Here is a 20712-nt window from a genome sequence, read left to right on the forward strand (position 1 = left end):
AACATCTTGCTTTCCAGTAACGACAAAAATAGTCGCTCAGAGAAATATGTGGTGGAAGGCTGGTGACTTGACATGATAAGCAGTCGTGATAAACATCGGATTAGTATTCAGATGCTTCTCAGATGAGAGGACGGGGTGGGGAATACATTATAATGGCAGTGTGTCACAGTTTTATGTTTATTTTTATTCTATTTTTTTCTGACTGCACATTTGTCAATTGGGAAGGGATTATTCTAGGGAGATCCCAAGGAAAAAAAACTTTGAGATTATCAGGAGACTCTTGCCTTAAATCTGAACCTAAAGGCCACCACAAAAGGATATTAACAGTATAAACATTGCTTAAAAATGTTTTTTTATTCTTTCCTGTTACACAGTTTACCACTTCTCTTTTAAATTCCTTCCTTGTAACATCTCAACACTTCTTTGCTGTAATCTAATGTTGAGATTGATCTGATCTGAACAGTCTGCACATGAACAGTGACTTCCTTGCATCTCTGTGGAAGATCACCTATGGAGCTGATAAAAAATATTTTATGACACATAAAATACTTTTCTGGATGGTTTTCTTTGCTTTGTTCAATATTTTTAGGCCAGAAGACTGGCCTCCTGTGATGCTCTTTGAATATCAACATGCATTCTGTTAAAACAACAGCCTCTCTGTCAGATAAAGATTGATGCTGTTGCCTTCAGCAAGCTCTTGGAAACGTGCAGCAAGACTGTTATTCCACAGGGGGAAAATGGCATTACTTGGTATTTCCCAAAAATGGCTACAGTAGTCATTGATGACCAATCCTGGAAATGGTGCTATTGGCTGAAGTACAAGAAACCTGGTTTAGACCAGATGGAGCACTTCCATTTCAATATTTTATAAATATTCAATATCTGCAATCTTTGCCAACACAAAAAAGCTAAATGCCAAATTTTAAAATTTGCAAGTCAGCAAGAAATCAGAGAAACCTCAACCAGATTAACACCTTAATAAAATAAAATAAACACAACAGAAAACAAAAATGCAATATTCATTTTTGAGTCCATGAATCAGTAAGAAATCAGAGAATCTAGGGCTAGGGGGACATGCCACCCTTGCCACTCGCTAAATTATTTGATTTAACAGTGAAGAGAAACCGACAATGGCTAATATAATTCCAGATGTTTCTGTTAGTCTTTGTAAAACATGATGGCAGTTTCCCTGTCCACTACTGGTTGATTAAATGTGATGTCTTTCCAAATGATTGACAACTGAGCATCGAATGGAAAGCAGCTTTCAAAGCATTGCTCTCAAGAAACTGTGTGAACACTGTGTGAACTGTATGAATGGAGGAATATACTCTTTACTCATGACTTCACATAGCTTTTTACCTAACAGGTTTCACTTAACATGTACATCAAATTGAAGTGCAAATTTCTTTTGAAGTTTAATGGAAAACTTTGAAAACGAATTCCAGGAATGATGCTCAGTTGAATGTGTCAAGCATATACCAAGACAATGGCCCTTGAAACAAGTACTGACATTTCAAACACTTAGGCTTCTGTTCAGTCTGCTGTAACTGCAATGTGCTTTGTCTTTTGATTTAGGAGTTTTAGCAAGTTATACATGTTTCCTGTTTCTTACCTACCATTATGAACTCACCAACCCTTTTAATATATGATAATTGTTGTGTTAGAAATGAAAAATGTCACTTAAAGAAAGGGCTCTCTGGGGTTAGAACAAATCCAAGCTTTGATTTTGAATTATCTGTCAGATTTCTTCTCTGCAACCCTTCTCACTAATGGATGCCTTTCAGAGACACAGCTTCAGCTACGACACTGAGGTTGTATTCGAGAAAACACCAGGGAAGAATCTAAATGAAAAGCCCTTGACCATACCAGGAAGGACACTTTAAAGAGTAACCCTTCCAAGCTTCTGTCTTGGAAAGCATGATCAGGAAGGCCCCCATGGACCACTCCACACGGTACGGAAACACACTGTCTTTCCATTGGTGTGAGCTGAGTTCCAATGGGTTATTTTGGGGAGAGCTGTCTATCACAGCTGTTGTCTCTGGCGTTAGGCTCCTGGACCCTCTTCTCTCCCCTCTCTCTCCCCCGCTGGCCCTGATAAGTGGTTGCTCAATTCTCTTTGCTCTGTGTTCAGGCTCGGCGAACGTCACTTGGATTCTGCTGTTCTTTGTGGTACGTGTCCCAATTTTTTTATTTTGCATGTGGTGCTAGTTTTTCATACTGTTATGAAATGTACATCTCACTGTCTTGGGTAACAATGTTTCACTGCTTGTGTTATAAGTCTTGTTGGTCATGTTCTGTTCTGCCACTCTGCATTATGTCTTGACAATGTGCTCGCAGTAAATAGGCTTTGAGGTAACAAAAAATGAGAATTTGATAAAAGTAGCTGAGCAACACTGTTATCAAGTCAGACTTACTCAAAAACAGCTTACACGTAGTACAGACAGATTCTAACACACAAGCACACACCATTATGTGCAGTTGTTATGATAGTAATTATTGAGCATTATGACAACATTTCCCTAATTTTACGTGTTATTTTGATAATTATGTCAGTTAGAGAAGAGTAAACTTGCACGGTATGTGCCGTATTTAGAGAATAAATGCTAACCCCGGGAATACACACAGGCAATCACCAATTAACACTGATGTCACTGGCCTCTTTACTTGTTTTCCACTTGTATACAGAGGGACCATCATTGACATCAGTGGAGACGTGGCAAGAATAAGAAATAGCTTGTCCATATTTAGAAGCTCCAAAAATAGACTATGGCTCCCGAACAGGTGCCATGCGCCTGCCTGCTGGAAGCAGAGAAGCAAGGGAGGGGGGTGGGGGCTAATTTTATCCTGTTAAGCAGGAGCAATCATAAGACAGCCTGGCTGACCAATAAACTACCTCTGGATGATTTAAGTTCATTTGGTATATAGTCAAACAGGGCGCTGAATGTATCTGCGCCGTTCAGTCGGGAGAGATCCAGCCCGCTGACACACCACTGAGTCCTGTGCCTTTTCTTCTCAAATGTTGCATCACACAATTTTGTGGTTAGCCTACTGCTTGGAAGGGAGAAAATTTGCCAAGTTTTAGAAGGAGATGGGGGACCAGAACATATTAGATGTTTGAAACATTTTCATTTGTTTGTACAAGGTCAAGAATAAATTAATTCATTACAGGAATCAAGGGTCACAGGGTTTCAGTATTTATTGTCTGAAAAAATAAGATCAATCAGGACTTTAATGGAATGAGGGGGGTGTTTTGTTAAAATTCCCTAAGATTGTTTTTTATTATTCATCAGGAATTTAAGTCACATGTCCTTGAATTTGTTTTGCTACAAACCTGCTTGAATACACCTACATTCTGATTTTACAGCTGTGAATTTCATGCTTATCTACAAAGAGAGCGTGGATAGTTGTTGATCTTTGAACACAGTGTATCTGATTTTTTAAGAACTCTTTATCAGATTAATTATATTCTTTTCCTAAAATTAGACATGCTAAATGAATGGGGATTTTTATCAATGCAATAAGTGTAAGGTCATTCTATGCTATGCTGTTCTCAGACAAATACCACTTAACTATCAAATTTAATTTAATCCATCATGTACAAGGCAATTTAGTGGGATTTCGCTTTTCAGTGATTTTTTTTTCCCTGTCACGCGTGGATCACCACATTCAGAATTCCACAGACAGGCATATTTAAATGAATGGGTGGTCCACTGCTTCTTTCTAATCAAACCCAATCATGCTGATTTTAACATCAAAACAATTCTTTAGTCAGCTTTTTTCATTCTTTTCTTGTCCCTCCCAGTAAGGGAGATAGTTTATATGGTGCAGCATGCCTGGTGAAGCATAGCGTCAATTGGCCACATCAATCCATGTCCTCTCAAACAAGAGCTTACATACTTCACAACAGGATATCAGATGAAGCACTGACAAGGGGAAGCTAAAACTGTCCACTGGCCTCATGTTGTCATCCAAGCTATGAGCAACAATCCAACAGTGTCACCATGGCAAACAATCAACAGTCGATAACTGTTAATGGCATTCAGTTACTGATGAATAAATACATGGAAAGCTCTGAGTTTCTCTGATTTACACAGCGTGAGTAAAAGATAAGTAACACACAATGGCCTCCTTGCAGTCCCATTAGTAAGACAATGGACAGCAGCAACCAATCAGAGGTGTCCAGCGAGCAGAGCACCACTCCTGCCACGCCAGCCCAGCCAAATGGCTCGGAGGTGCAGTACGTGGACCCTATAGAGGACTTCAGCCGGCAGCTGGAGGACATTATCAACACGTATGGCTCAGTGGCCAGCCTCATGGAACAGCACGTCGAGGCCCCCGAACCTGAGGAGTCGGACAAGGCCGACGACGATGCTAACGGAGAGCTGGGGGAGGAGGCCACACCCTCAAAGGACAACGGCAAGGACCAGAAGCTGGAGAAGAAGATGCTCAAAGGCCTTGGTAGGCGTTCTTTGCATCTATGCATCATTCTGCTTTTATACGACAAAGTTATTACTTTCACAATATACATCAGGTGGTGCTAATATGGAGTTGCCGATGAGGAGAAGAAAGGAGTTTTTGTGATATTGTGATGTACTGAATTAGAATTAGAAAAGTGTTCCTTTTTATTATTTGGTACACAGTAAGCTTGAGATTTTCAGTCACAGAGATTGTTGAAAAGTGGAACATGAATAACAAATATGGTGAAATATGTCTTAATATATTAGTATTGTTTTATACTGATTGTGTTATTAAATAAACAAATATTGACAGGTTTATTGCCATTTTACACCTGAGGATCAGTTTAACATTCTGATGGGATTTCCCAGAACGATTGTAGGAAATGCTTAAGCAAGCCCTTGGTTTTGTTCAGAGAATGCATTATCTTGTTAGTTCTCTTCCTGTGAGCCCCAGTTATCTTCTGTCAAAGCACCTTTTTGATAAAACGATCCTTTCTCTCGGATACGGCAGACGAGCGTTCCCCTCCTCACATCTGTATTTCAATCAGGTCATGTTTATTCCTATCTGTTTAGCTGCAGCTAATCTGCGGTTGCTTGACAGCGATTGCCAAGGAGCCAGGCCTGTATATCAGAGAAGCCCAGGGGGGAGTTCAGTGCTCCAGTCACAACTCAAAGAATAATCAATTGACAGGACATTTGTCAAAATTATCCATGGGCGAAAAGACTATTCTTCTCTCTGCATGCTCTTCCCAGACACTACTTTTTATGAACATTATTTTTGGTCAGGCAATGTATTCGTTCTCCATCATGAATATATAGTGAATAATTGCTCTCATTTTTTATATGTGTTAGGCTGTGTTGCTATTACTCTTGATATGGTTTAACAGATGATACTGAATGTGTGACATCAACGGCCATGATGTATTATGGAACACTAAAATAAGATGCACTATAAAAAGGATGCGGGGTTGTGGTTCTGCTGTGATAAACCATTTGGTTTGCAGATGATTTTAAAAGCATGGTATTGAGTGAACAATTTCATCAAAGGGCTAGATCTTAACATAATGTTGCTTACTGGTCCTTGTTGACACAATAAAAAATATTTTGTATAAAGCTCACATTGTAAGTGGAGGTGATGGAAATATTGAAAATACGGAGAAATATGCCTTTTGTAAGCATTTTACTTTGTCATAAATCTGTATTTTAATATGTATCTTCATGAAAAGGCACATCAAGACATTGTATCACTGTTTTGTGTTACCAAAGAGTAAAGACACAAGTCCGTAAGATGATTGCCATTATAAAGCTAAAATTTCAGTGGAAGAGCCCACCAAACTATATTCCCTGGTTAAAAGCTAAAATTTGAAAATTCACACTTGAAACATTAAGTTCCTAATATGTTCAAACTTATAGAATATTCTCTAAATGGGTTTTCTTTCTAACTACTGACTCTGCATCGTCTCTGTGTTCATATAGGAAAAGAGGCCACACTGCTAATGCAAAATTTGAACAAGCTCAACTCGCCAGAGGAAAAACTGGAAGCGCTCTTCAAAAAATATGCAGAACTGGTGAGTGTTTCAGCCCACTTGTTGTATAAGTAACCACCAGCCTATGAAACATAAGGGGAAAAAAGAAGGAATTGACAGAAGTCTCCTAAAAGCGTGTGGTGAGATCTTAGAAGTGGTTCATCTTACACCGGAATGACCCAAATATTCACTGCTTCAGGCTGAAAACCCAACTGAATCTGAAAGGAAATAGTAGAGTTATATGCTGCATAGGGTATCTGCAGCCTGTGTGTCTCATTAATTCCAGAAAAAATAAGATCATTTAAAAAAGAAATCTCATCCAATCACTGGGAACAAAAAAAAGTTTTGTGAAGACAACGTATTTGCTTCTGGCTTCATAAAATCCTGTTTAGACTGTCTTTGCTTTATTTTCATTTGTTCATTCAGCATGGAAAAGCAGCTTATAGTAGGGTCTGTGTTAAGTTAAAGTCTGTTAAATAGACACAGTGAGAGAGGCGTGAGGTTCAGGTGTCCATGTGGTTCATACAGCTGGAGGAGCACCGGGCGCAGCAGAAACAGCTGAAGACCCTGCAGAAGAAACAGGCCCAGACCGTGAAGGAAAAGGACCATCTCCAGAGCGAGCACAGCCGTGCAATACTGGCCCGCAGCAAGCTGGAGGGGCTGTGCAGAGAGCTGCAGAGACACAACAAGAGTCTTAAGGTGGGCTTTATCCTCTGTGATCAGCCTCTCCCCCGACTGTGTCCGTCTTTTTTATCTGTGTGTGTCTCCTTTACCCCTTCTTCTTGCTGTCTGTATCTCTCTGTTTTTTTTTATCTCTTTTTACAAGAGATAGAGAAGACATATTATGTAATATGTTTATGCATTTGGTATCAAAGCCATATACAAATGTTACTCTTATAGGTTGTTTCCGTCAGCTGCAGTGGGCAGGAACCTGTGTTACCTTGAGCTGCAGTTAGGTCCGGGGAGATGTTAGATGTCTGCTCCTTTTCCACCCAAACTCTCTCATGATAGTAAACACCTGGTCACTTGGCAGCCAACTAGGTGGAATAAATAGTGCGGTGTGACAGGTTATAATGTTCTTCTGCATGTGTGGTGCAGCACATTGGAAAATCAGCAAATCTAATATCCCATTTTTATTCACATAGCTAGCTAAGGTAGTTAGTGCTAAGGTAGTTAGTGCAAACAAGCCCCATTGTGATTAGAGCAGAAAAAAAACTTTTTTCCACACATGGTTAAGATATATAAATACATTATACACCTGCTAAATTGTGATCCTTGAATGAGTAAGAATGCATAATGAGTTCATTTTCATTTGCATATCATTTTCTTGAATTATTGAAGTTATTGCCTGAGTCAAATTCCCTGTTTCCGTGAACAGAGACATGAATTTGAATGGTTTACTTTTCCTTGACCTTAAGGCCGCCTTTTCAGTTTGTAGTTGGTCCTTAATTTAACTGTGGCATGTCATCTGCAAGCAGATTATGATCTGTACAATACAGGAATTTATCTTTTGTCCAAGCCTCAGATATGATTTTTTTTTTTTTCCAGTCACCTTTTGTTTTGAGTTGAAACGCGTTTGGTGTTGTTGTACATGGGCTCATTTGTCTCTGGTGAGTAATTGGTGCCTCTGCATCTGGTCCTCCCTCAGGGAGATCTGTGCCATCTTTAGCACCGTGCGAGCATTGCACTCGCTGTGACTCACGGACAGGTCTTTGTGAGGAGCCCTTCACATTCAGGATGCTTGTGACAGTCTTCTCAGACAAGAGGGATGGTTTCATCTGGGCGTCTGCCCTTCCTCTATAAATCAAAGAGTGAAATAAAAGCACTGAAAGCAAAGGTCATAGGAGGGCACATCCACCTCTGATATGCTTTAGTGCTGCTACTTGACCCAGTGGTCTCGGTTTTCTGTTTTTGAAGTATATGCCCATCTTAATGTTTGTGATAATAATTGAGCTGGGATTGAAAAAAAAGCCAGAATTAGGTTTCAGTGGTATGGGTGAATTTTCTTGACTGGTGATTTCATGCATAAGGTGGCAATCTAGTCATCATTTGTTCAGTTTTTCAGTTAGTGCCAGCAGTCAGCATGGTAAATTACATCTATTGGCCATATTTTAAAAAACACCAATAGCTGGCCTCTCCAGAAAACGGAACATATGCTGCTTCAAAGGAGTGGTGTTCTCATAATTATACAATTATGATAGCACCATATTGTTTATGATAATATATAGGCAGTTTTCAGGTACTCTTGTAAAATAGTTTAAGCTCTAATACCCTGATATTTTATTAATCCAGAAAAAAACATTTGTTATAGTTATATTAAGGTTATATATATTCATATTCATATTCATATTCATATTCATAGAGTTATATTCATCTTAAATGTATCCCATTGTATGATTCTTGGGTGGTCATTGATCTTCAGCCGCTTGCATAGTGTTAAAAGACCAGTAAAATATCCTAGAAAATAGCATACTGTTCAATACATGTCAAAATTCATGGAGACGGGCTGGGATTTGATTGGGATTCCACAGATCAAGAAGGACATGGATTTGTAAATTTGGCACAAATTGTGGACTTGGAGGCTCCCTGTCATTGATTGCTGATTGTGTGGAATTTAGAATGATATCATATATACAGAGGAGAAAGGAGTCAGTGTTTTTTAACCTGTGAGTTTTGTCCCTGTTAAACAAAAGCATTGCAAAAGGTATTTAGCTGTTGTCATTGACTCAGCTGGAATGTGAAGATGTTTATCTTCCTACTTGGTGGGTTTTCCTTGAAAGGCACCAGTAATTAGATAAAGAACTTACTACTGCAGACATTGATATTTAATACTGAAATATAATGCATTGGAAATGAACAGTATTTAACCTCCCCTCACCTTTTGATTTGTAATTTGTTCTGTGTACAAACACTGGAAAGCACATTATTCCACTCATCCTTGCTGCAATATAGCGCAAATGATCAAAGCTTTATTTGAGAAAGAAGCCCATAGGAAATGTTATCCAGTGAAGAACACTCCTAACAAATCACTGTTCTTTGTAATGCCAAATGCCTAATGAATACAAAATTATTTATGAAACCAGCTATTCCTGCTGTGACATCCCTTGCCTTGGGGAAAATATTCAAGTTGTGAAAGATGTGCTTTTTGTGCTTTCTTGGTTTTGACAGAGAATTGATTATTTAGCAGTGTTTTTTTAGTATAATTTAAGTAGCAGTGCTGTTATCTTGTGTCAAAATATAAACCTTCCATTTTAATGCCATTTTAATTCACTTCATTGGATGAATAAGCTTTTTTAAGTAGCAGGCTATATACTATAATCCTTGTTAACCTTCTTGCCTTCCTATCATCTATTATTTCAATGTACAGTATGTGTATGTATGTATATATGTATATGAAGAGGTACATTGTCTGTGATGCACAGGAGACACCAACCTTTGTCAAGATCTTCTGTATTTCGTTTCTTAAGACAGTTCATTTTGCCAGATAACATGAATCTGCATTCCTCTGCTTTCATCCACATAAGGGCTGGTATCCGTGCCTTGCCTTACTCTTGCAATCAGAGTGAAATCACATCATTCTTTGCTTAAAAACATCTCCTCAACCGTCCTCCAAATGCCGCACTCGATACATCACAGAGATTTGCAATGGGAGCTTGAGATAAAGGACCCAATGCCAAAAAGCTCTCACTCCAATCAGCTCTCACATTGCAGTGTTTCACTCAAGTAATCTTGAAATATAAGCAGCAGTTTGCAGTAGGGGTAGCAGAGCAGGTTTCCGAACCCAAACACCGCTGGTTCAGTTGTCAGATGTGGCTCTGCTGTTGTACCCATAAGCAAAGTACTTAACCTTAATTCACTAAATATCTATTAATGGATAGTATATAGAAGGTCATTTCTGAAAGCTGTTTTGGATAAGACCATCTACTACACAAATAATATAATATAATATATATATATATATAATATATATATAATATACAATATAATAATATAATACAAAAAACACCTGACTAGTACATATTACAGAATATTGCTCAGTGAATCAAGGAATCTGCTTTGTATGAAAACAGTCACTTTCTGCCCTGGCTGATGGGCAGGGAGTTGCATTCAACAGAAGAAGAATGCTATCTTGGCTTCCATGGTGGAGACACTAGCTCAGATTATGTTTCCCAATTTCTCCTCTGTCTCAGACCTTGCAGAACAGAAATGTCGTCCCTCGGCAGGCTAAAGTGCATGTTGCCATTTCTGAAAGCGCGGCCTGACCTGAGGTTGAATATTAGCCTCAGTAAAACATGACTAAGATGTCTTTCTCTTCACCAAAGCCTTTTACCCTGAGGACATTTTCTCCTTCAGTCCATGCTAGCGTAACCAGCCGTTTAACCTATCTTTCCAGCCCAGGGCAATAGGCTCTGAATGTGAAAGTCAGATTGAATTTTATCATGGGCGCTGGGTTAATGCCCCCTGTTCCATCTATGTTAGCATCCCCTCCTTTGTTTACTTGACTGTGGGCTTAATTGATTCACCTGTCCCAGGTGGGAGCTTATGTCCGTGCCATTTGTAAACACAAGCAAACAAACAGATAAGGCCCCTGAGAGAAATGCTGACGACGCATGGTTTACTCTCAATTAGCTGAGTCAGAGACAGGAGCCCAGCAACCAGAGCGACGTGTGTGTGCTTGTGTGTGTGTGTGTATGTGTGTGTGTCTGTGTGTATGCATGCATGTGTGTATATGTGAGAGAGTGTGTATTAGAGTGAGGAAGTGTGCATCTGTGTTTGTGCATGCGTGTGTGTGTGCACGTGTGTGTGTGTGTGTGTGTGTATGCATACACGCGTGTGTATATGTGAGGGAGTGTGCGTGACCATGAGAGAGTGCATCTGTGTTTGTGCATGTCTGTATGTCTGTACAGGGAGAGCAGTTGGTGCTTTGTTGACTGTTGACCCTCTACCTGCTCGGTTGCAGGAGGAGTCTCTCCAGCGGTACCGTGAGGATGAGCTGAAGCGCAAGGAGATCACCACTCACTTCCAGAACACACTGACTGACATCCAGGCCCAGATCGAGCAGCACAGCAACCGCAACACCCAGCTGTGTAAGGAGAACAGCGACCTGGCCGAGAAGCTCCAGAGCATCATCAGCCAGTACGAGCAGAGAGAGGAGGTACAGCCCCATGCCATGATGTATTCAGGGTCAAAGGTCACGTGACATGCTCTCCAACCATGACTTCCCTTATCAGCCACTCACATGTACATAAAACACTGGGCACTGGATAGACATTTATCACTGGCCTAAGGAAGCACCAGCACCTGTTCATTACACAGTAGCTGTCTTATGCAAGCACAAGGATCAATACAAGCTTTTGAAATGGACCGTGATTAAATGGACATGATTAAATGTTCAGATATGGACTAGAGCTCTGTTGGACCACTGTTGGAGAGTCCTGGCTTAGAAAAAAGCATAAACCTAACTACATGTACAAAATGTGATATTGTTGCATTGTGAATCATATACAGTGTACATATACAGAAAAAATGGAGTGAATTCAAAAAACTCAACCTAACGCCATGTTGGCTGCAGGGGGGCAGGTGCCAGAAAATGAGAACGTGACTCCTTCCAACCTGGCTGAGTCGTACTTGGGAGGAGATGCAAATGCTACCAAAACCACAGACACTTTGAGCTGAAAGATGTTCTATGTTATGTAATTAAATTAAGTTTAAATTAAATTAAGTTTGATAGAAAGTAAAGGAGGGACCACGCCTGCATGTAGTATCATGGAATATATTGGCAAATTGAATTACTATGATCAATATGCATTCCTTCCATGATAGGAAGTATATATTAAGCGTCTGCATTGAAGCCAGTCACACAGGAAACAAAGAGTCTGATGAAGTCACAAAAGAGTTGGATTTCTGATTAAAGGAAACATTCACACACATGTTGTAGTCAATCATACACACCGCTGATCTAACTACCCCTTGCTTTCCACTGATTAATGAAAGATTCATGCCCTATTTGAAATTGAATCATGCCTATTGTATAACACTATTGCATGTCATACTTAATCACACTGGGACTCATTGGGGAAATGACAACTCCAGTATGACGCACGCAAACCAAAATTTGTCATGCTCACAGTTGCCTCTGAAGCTGCTCACATACAGCAAGCACCACTGTGTAAAAACACCACGCACACTCCCTTTGTTAATGCTGCTTGATCGGCAAACATCTGTCTCTACCACCACCTGCTGGTGAGACATTAGTAAGACATTTGGGGGGTGGAGAGTGAGAGAGTGGAATTTTGAGCCAAAGTCAGTATTTATCACCAAATGAAAGCTCATGATTAGATCTGTCGTGTGCCAAAAGGATGCATCTGAGATCATAAACAACAGTGAAAAAGGGGGAAAGGAGAGGCCTGACTGAAAATGTTGAGTCCAGCATGGTGTCAGACAAAGTGCACTCATCTGCTCTTAGCATGCAATTCTGTATCAACAACACGTATGTTACGATGACAGACAGGCCAAATAGGAAAAGTCTGCATTAAAAACACATATTTAGACCCAGATGTTAATCAATCATAATGCACTATGTTCTCAAGTTTGCATAGTATCGTCAAATACAGTTTTACACATGCTGTATTTCCATCTCAGCAAATTGCTGCTGAAATACAAATATTATCCATATATTTATGTTATCCACCATGATTTTTGTATTAATATTTTCTTTTTCAAAGTCTAGTGCAATGTCTTAAAATATGAAAATTACACATATTCATACAAAGTGGATCTAAGTAAGCACTAGGGGAGTTATACTGAATGAAAGAAGAAGCAGCGCGAAGCAGCAGCACAAACTCTGGCCTGCATCAGTACAAGGGCTCTGAAATCTTGCCAAGAAAAATAAAAACAAACACACAAGCGTAATTTGTTTTTCTGGGAAAAATATGGGCAGGTGTTTTCAGAAGAGAAAACTAGAGATGCACCACAAAATCAAGCTTTATAATATTCATCAGTATGCAGCCACTCTCTGGAGGGAAAGATGATTGGAGTTTGCAAAGAATTTTACCCCAAGTTCCTGAATATCTTTGTAAGCTGTTTGTAAGATGTGTATACAGTCCAGTAAATGGAACAGGAATATCATAGATTCACCTTACTCCTTATCTTAAGGAGAAAAAATGCAATGTTTGGTTTAAATCCAGAAAACACAGAATTCAATGTATTTTTTTGAGTAATGAAAGTAATGTGGAGTTGCCATTGAGGTTGAGGCTAGCTGCATTTGCAGTTTGAGTAACAATGATGTCACATGGTGATGACTAATATATTTGACCTCGTGTTCGTTTTTTAATTGCTATCTATGAATAGCACATAACTGGTGAAAATTCCTCTCCAGCAACATTTTAAGCTTTACAGAATGTCCTCTTGGGAGGGAAATGCAGTGTGTCAGAGGTTTTATGAGGATGCTCTTCATGTTCCTGCTTCCTGCATGTCTTCCTGTGCAGAGCCTGGAGAAAATCTTCAAACACCGTGACCTACAGCAAAAACTGGCAGATGCCAAACTGGAGCAGGCCAACATGCTGCTCAAGGAGGCTGAGGAGAAACACAAGCGAGAGAAGGAATATGTGAGTCATCATTTTTTAAAGTTGGTTTTCACAAAATGTGAAAATAAGCAAAGTAAATGCACAAATATTATGCACAAGCATATCTGGCAATCTGGGTTATGAGTTTGTCTCTCTGCCTTCTAAAAAGCAAAAGATCTGCTTATTGTATTGAACCATTGTACTGAACCATTATTAATAGAATGTGGTTTGATGTTTGGTTTCAGTACAGGGGACATGGCAAAACCACTCAGTTATTTTCTGATTCTGCTGTTTATACCTTGATTATCACCTCTTTTATTTGAATGTTTTTCTTATTTAAACATTTTGGGAAGGCATCATAGCTGGGGAAATTGTTTTGTATGAACAATGTTTATCAGGAATGTCCATTTAATTATTGCCTTATGATAAACAATTTTAATAAGGTTGTTCTTATATGTTACATGGTGGTTACACTAATGCCAAAGATCACATCAAGCCAATGACTCCCAACTATTATATGCAATATGTTATACTGATGATCCTCTAGTTTATTTTTAGTATCTTTCAAGATGGAAAGTTTTATATATGGTACCAACACAATCTCAACCAGACCTTCCACTGTGTCTGTATATGAAGGGAAAAAAAGCAGGTTCCAGAACAGTGCAATTGTTTTGTCACTTTAGTCTAGGTCATGGTTGCTTCTTATCATTTTTTAATATTTGGCAATGGCATGCATAATTACCTTTAATGTGTACGTCTGGTGTGATTATATTGGAGATAACTTTTTTGCTTCGGGTAATATTGTGTTTTATAAGAAGTTTTCCACCAACTCAAGCAATTGTCTTTTTCAGCCAAACAAAATTTTGTAAAGCTAAGGACTTAGTGAAAAGAACACTGAATTCTGCTTCTATTTTAATTCCCAGTTCAGGGACTTCCTCATCCCAAATATCATTTGTACTCCATGTGTCTCTCACATCCCTGATTGGCTCAGGAATACCTGGTGACTGTAAAGGATTCTATGTGTAAAGGTGTCTCATAATTGTAATTCACTCCCAGCTATCCATAGACATGCCCCTGTTGGGAGCCATTTGCTTGATGTAAACTGGCCTGGAATCAGAAGTCTGTTTTAACCATTCACTGTTTTTGTTAATAGTTGCTTAAAGAGGCAATTGAAAAAACAAAGAAATGCTACGCAATGAAGCAGCAGGAGTTGCAGATGAAGAAACAGGTAAAGCGCTATTTTATTGCTCTCTTGTGTTTTGTGTCTGAATACAGTTACTGACACAGGCCGCTGAATGGAAACTGCAGGCTAAAATCCTGAAAGAGCAGGAGACAGTGATGCAGGCCCAGGTGAATATGTCTCACACCTCCTCTCACCCAGTGCTTTCAGGTCAAGGCTGAAACCTGCTTTAACTAGTTTCTTCATAAGCTTCAGACAGCCTCTGGCTGAGCATAAGTCCACGCTTTGTTAAAGGCATGTTAAACTAGTGTTTTTTTTTAAACTGCCCCCAAAAAGCTAGCAGTTGCTATTTGTTCCTCACAAATGTGACAATTGGTGTCAATGTTCTCATGTTATAAAGTAGTTCTGTGACCTCAGAACCAAAGCAGGAAAAGAATCCTCTGATGCATATACCTTGTGACGCATAAATGCTTTGTCACTCAGTGGAGGAAATGAATTTAAGCACAGGGGACATAAGGCTTTGTGGAACAGAAGAAAACTCAGCACAACCAACTGTACTTTCTCAGTAGAACGCCAATGGAACTGACTACAGCACTGGTCCTGTTTCACATGTACTCTGTGTTCTCAAACTAACTAAGATACTTTAAAGAGAACAAAGTTGTATTTGAAGTATATTTCAAACCTGTAGAACTCTTCATTAATTCCTACTACATCTTTATGTGGATTCATAAACAATATCCATTTCAAGTTCTCGTCGTTCCATTTACATTCTGCAAATTTCAGTTGTTGATGTGTAGCGCAGAATAGCCACCCTGTACAATAATACAAATATACACAAATTGTTCATGAATCTACATGAAACATAAAATGTGTTTGTAAAAAGTAACAAAATGTCCTGTTACAGAAAATATGTATTGGGAGGTTTCAAGTCAGTTTCAGACTCCAGGAAACAACCTTAACATGTTACCATTTAGATGTAAGTTCTTGATAAATACAGTGATTTGTAAATATCATCATAGCTTCAAGCAGGTGAAGGCAGAAAAGGAATGGGACAAAAACAAATAGCCTTTAATTATTCACCTTGGGGTAGCCTCTGTAAACACACAGTACTCCATACTCTGGACAGTGGGTGATTAAAGTAAAGGATACGTCTCAGCAGTTTGCCTGATGAATCTCGCATGGCCCTAATATGGTTGAATTTGTGCTGACTGGCTGTTGTATTTGTGCTAAATAATGTTACAACTTTAGCTCAAGCATAGTAATATTTGATAACACACTAATTCAATCTGCAGGTGATTTGTTTTGCTGCTCATGCATTAACAGGAGCTTGATGGTCACTGCTGTAAAAAAAATAGTTCATAGAGAGACATAAAGACATAAGAGAGACATAAAAAAAATTTAATACTGGCTTGAACTTGTTAATCAAAGGGACATTATGTGATAGCAGCTGGATTGCATTCTTCCCTAAATGTCTTTCAAACTTTAATTTTGATTTAGTGAAATTATATTTAACTTTATTTAAACAGTATCCACATGAAAAAAAATATTTTCAACACATCAAGGCTGAGATCCTGCACATTACTGTAGTAAATTATAATGCCTGTTTGGATTCACCTTTAAAATGTGTGGTAATTAAATATCAACTGTAACTAAACGTTTTTATTTGTAAAAAAAAAAAAAAGCTTTGTGTAAAAGTAGAGAACGCAATTTCTTTTACACTGCTTATATTTATATATAGTATGTACTTTTACACACATTATTCACCACACGATGAAATGAAAACCAAAACCATCATTTTTGTGATCATTTTTTACTCATAACTATGTTCATATTAAACACAATTAAATTAATTGGGTTAAATGATTCCACCATTTTGAATGTTAAATATTACAAAGATGAATGAATCTGTAGTATTCATAAATTACTGATGACAGTTTATACAGTTTTAATTAATTGCAGAGTAACTACACCATCAATTAAAGACTTCCATTTTCAATGGGAACTTTGGCTGCAGTCCCTAACAGGAGGAAATATATATATACTTACTGCTACCAATTCACACAGATAAGATTACTGAAGATAAGTTACTGAAATAGTTTATAAGAAAAGAAATATATATGTTGGGTTTGCTAATTCTTTTCATGTTTAACCTTAACAGCAGAATAAAGTCATATTATTTCATGCAAGTGACTTTGAATGGTACTTTTTGACACTTTGTATCCTGAAAATGCAAATTTGCTTTGGAGATCTCCAACTGGTTTTGGGTGCATTTGGATTTACAGTTGCCACCCACACAGCTTGTCTCACAGAGCTTAGTGGCAAGATACACTTGTGTGTTTTTCTTGGCAGAGTTTTCATGTTACAGCTAGCTTTAAATTTCAAATAGTACATATTACACTGGCAAGTGTTTAATTCAGCTTTTTGTGAATTCTTTTGTCTCATAATTTGTGATGGTCAGGTCATTTCTTTATAACTTTTGGAGATCTCTCTGACCTTTACCTTGATAACGGATGCTATTAATAGATTCTTTCCGAAGCAGTTTAAATTTGAAATTGCTTTGTATTCATTTGATTCATCATATATTTCTTCCAAATTATGGCACTTTCCATAATGGATTACATGCAGATATTCTTCTTGCTTTGCCTATAGACAATTAATTGTATTAAACTGCACCAAAAAGGCAAACGCTTTTATCAAGCAATAAAAGTCATTGAAAAAAACACTGATGCTGAATCAGCTTAATATTGTCTCTTTGAACAAGCCCAACATAACACCTCCCTAACTGTTGCTCATTTAAGACTGTCAATGCCATATTCACTTTTAATGCACTGATATGACTTGAAAGAAGAAGTGCTGGAACATGGGAAACAGCACAGTGCTGTCTGACAGGCCTAAAAAGATTAGCCTGTTAACTCTTAAGAGGGCAGCAACCTCTGAAATATTTATAGAACAGCTCATTAATATATCTCATCAACCACTAAAAACAGCCACAGGAAATCCCAGCGAAGCTGCCTACCAAGCAGGGCTCTGGGTGCACATAGAGGGGCCTGGAGCAAGAATGCACTTGTCCTAATTAGGCCCAAAGGCTGACAGTGGACCAACAATGTGCGACCCCTCAATGCATTTCACTGAAGGAAGCACACAGAAAATTTACTTCATGTCATGATAGCCTGAGGATGCATTTACTACTGTGGTTCAATCAAGATTTTGCCTCAAAATTGAATTATGGAAAATCAAGTGACATTTAATTTTTTTTCTTAACAGTGTGGCAAGGTTGAAGATTATGTAATATATGAAACAAAAAAACATGTATATGTATTATACAAACAGGGTGTAGACAAAATGACACAAACCAAATAATTGACACCAAGCAATATATGAATATTTATTACCTAATAAGGAGTTGGGCCACCGTTTACCTTCAGAGAAGTTTCAGTCCTTCTTGCAATGCTGTTATACAGGTTTTGAACTATATCTAGTTGGGTATTTGACCATTCTTCAAGAAATGAAAGATACTTTGAGACGTTCTTTGAGAGATGAAGGAGATGATCTTCTCTCATTCCAGAACTTCTCATAGAGGTTCAATAATATTTAGGTCTGGTGATCAGGGAGGACATGGAAAGTGTTTGACTTAATTCTGGTGTTCATCAAACCACTCTTGAATCTATTTGGCAGTGTGTATGGGGAGTTACCATCAGAAAATATGAGAACGTCTTGAGGAAGCAATGTTTGCACCATACACCTTGTTGCCTCAAAGGGCTTTGTATTTCTTGGCCATAATTCTACCAAGCAGAGTAATAATTGGACCCAATGGGTCCCACAGGATGGCTGACCATACTATAACAGATCCACCACCATGTATAACAGCTGGGAGCAGAGAATGTAAGCTGAAGGCTCCCTTTGGCTTTCTCCAAATGCAAGGGGGCTGCATAGACATGTCTTCCTCATTTCTAATATTTGCAGAAACTGGGATACCAGTATTCTTAATAAACCAATTTCACACGCTGAGAATTGTGAGTTTAGTTCAAACTGAGTCGTTCATCTAATTAGGAGTGAAAATTGTATGATACTGATACTCACTGTTTTGCCTATTCTTGTCATTAATTAGCAGTTTTTAGAACAGAGAGATTTTTTACGTATGCTTTCCTTTTACCGACTGTCATGGCTGACTCCATCCTTCTGTCTCTCTCCAGCTCGTTCTGTACTCTCAGAAGTTTGATGAGTTCCAGGGAACCCTGGCCAAGAGCAACGACATATACGCCACCTTCAAACAAGAGATGGAGAAGGCCAGTGCAGTTCTTTCAAAGTCATTTTCTCACACCTGACTATTAGAGACACATTTGTGCCGGCATATAAAATGTCACCCTGATGCATTGTACATTCATCTTTACACATTGGATTTAATACTTGCCAGAAGTGTGTAGGAATTCTGTCTGCCAAAAGATTTGCAGTATGTAAGATACCCATTTGTATTTCCAAAGTATGTTTTTATAATGCTAGGAATGTGTTCTATAGATGACCAAGAAGATGCAGACCTTGGAGAAAGACTCAACCACTTGGAGGACACGCTTTGAAAACTGTAACAAAGCCCTCGTGGATATGGTGGCAGACGTAAGATGATTCTAACTGTGTAACCCCTTTTCCTTTTTATTCGTGCCCCTTTACCTGTGTTTAAAACAGATTTCGATCCATAGAGCATTAAGCAAGAAAGTCATGAAAGGCATGCCGAGACCTTTGGGCACCATTCTGCTATAAAGGTAGCACCAGCACAGAGGGCCACAGGTCGCTGGTTTAACTGTTCTGTCCTCTTGCCTCTGCAGAGAGCAGCGAAAGATAAGGAGTTTGAGCTCTTCACTCTCAAGATTGACAAGCTGGAGAGGCTGTGCCGGGCGCTGCAGGATGAGAGGAGGTGCCTCTACAAGAAGATCCAGGAGGTCAAGCAGTCGAACGACGAGGTCGAGGAGACCCTGAGCAAGGCAGAGACCACTCTGGAGACCCCTGCACCTGCCTCCACTTCCATCACCGTCGACACCTCCGTCCCCGTTCCCGCCCAAATCTCCGCCCCTGCCCCCGTCTCCGTCCCCACCCCTGCCCCCATCTTGGCCTTAGACGACTTGCCCCTGACGCAGGAGATAGCCCGTTTCCAGGCAGAGCAGGCCCGTCTGCAGGAGTTTGCCGCCTCCTTCCTGGTCTCAGGCATGACCGATGACGGGGACGATGATGATGGCAGCCACGTGGAAGAGACCGCTGAATTCATGACCACTCTGCAGACCCCTGACAAGGCAGGTCCTGCACCTTCTGACAGCAAGCCAGCCGAACCCCCTTCTGTCCAATCAGGTCCCACTGAGGAGACAGCTCAGGAGAAGCAGGACGGTGACAAAACCCAGTGAACAGCAAAGCAAAGTTTGTTTTTATCCTAGAGGTGGCTTTCATAGCTGAAATATTTCATTCAGTTCTTTAGTCCACACTGGTGGATTTTAAGGTGTGATGTGCAGTAGAAGGTATATGTTTACTTGTATACCAGTTGGCTGCAAACAGCTATTTTGACTGTTTTGTACAGTATGCTGGCCTCAGGGCAAAGCAAGGATAGTGAGTCGATTAGTCAACTGCCTTGACAATGCAATTTATGACTATGCACTACCAAAGAAAAAATAAAAAGTGACCTTTGCCATTTTAAACAAAGCCTTCTATATTGGATTGCACACCCCTCTATATCCCACATGCATCTCTCCTTTTCAGTGTCTTCTTTAATCCAAATTAGCAGTTATATTTACAGTGGTCTCAGTTTGCAAAACTTGGGTGAGTGACACTTTGAAAAGGCATGAAAATAACACAAGTTTATCTGTACCATTAATGCATTGTTACTTTCAGAAGGGCCTAAGGATTACAATTACAATTACTTCAGGTTACATTTGTGTCAGGACACCAGTCTGAAAATACACATGGTCTCTCTTTCTTGCTCTTGTTGTAGAGGTTTATCCATA

At 39.2% G+C, this 20712-nt stretch overlaps 1 protein-coding gene across 2 annotated transcripts; it reads left to right on the forward strand.

Moving 5' to 3' along the window:
- Positions 1-2071: 2071 nt before the first annotated feature.
- On the forward strand, positions 2072-20406 carry txlnba (taxilin beta a). 2 transcript variants are annotated; one of them, XM_036550581.1, is made up of 10 exons: positions 2072-2169; positions 4136-4458; positions 5934-6025; positions 6512-6682; positions 10944-11138; positions 13471-13590; positions 14702-14776; positions 18922-19014; positions 19244-19339; positions 19549-20406. In XM_036550581.1, exons 2-10 carry the CDS (start codon positions 4152-4154, stop codon positions 20116-20118), a joined length of 1719 nt encoding a protein of 572 aa, XP_036406474.1. In that variant the 5' UTR covers positions 2072-2169; positions 4136-4151; the 3' UTR covers positions 20119-20406. The 2 variants fall into 2 exon arrangements, with proteins under 2 accessions (XP_036406474.1, XP_036406473.1); XM_036550580.1 differs by lacking the exon at positions 14702-14776 and adding an exon at positions 14824-14898.
- The last annotated feature ends 306 nt before the right edge of the window (positions 20407-20712 follow it).

The sequence above is a fragment of the Megalops cyprinoides genome, chromosome 17 (genome assembly GCF_013368585.1).
Source record: "Megalops cyprinoides isolate fMegCyp1 chromosome 17, fMegCyp1.pri, whole genome shotgun sequence".
Taxonomy (NCBI): domain Eukaryota; kingdom Metazoa; phylum Chordata; class Actinopteri; order Elopiformes; family Megalopidae; genus Megalops; species Megalops cyprinoides.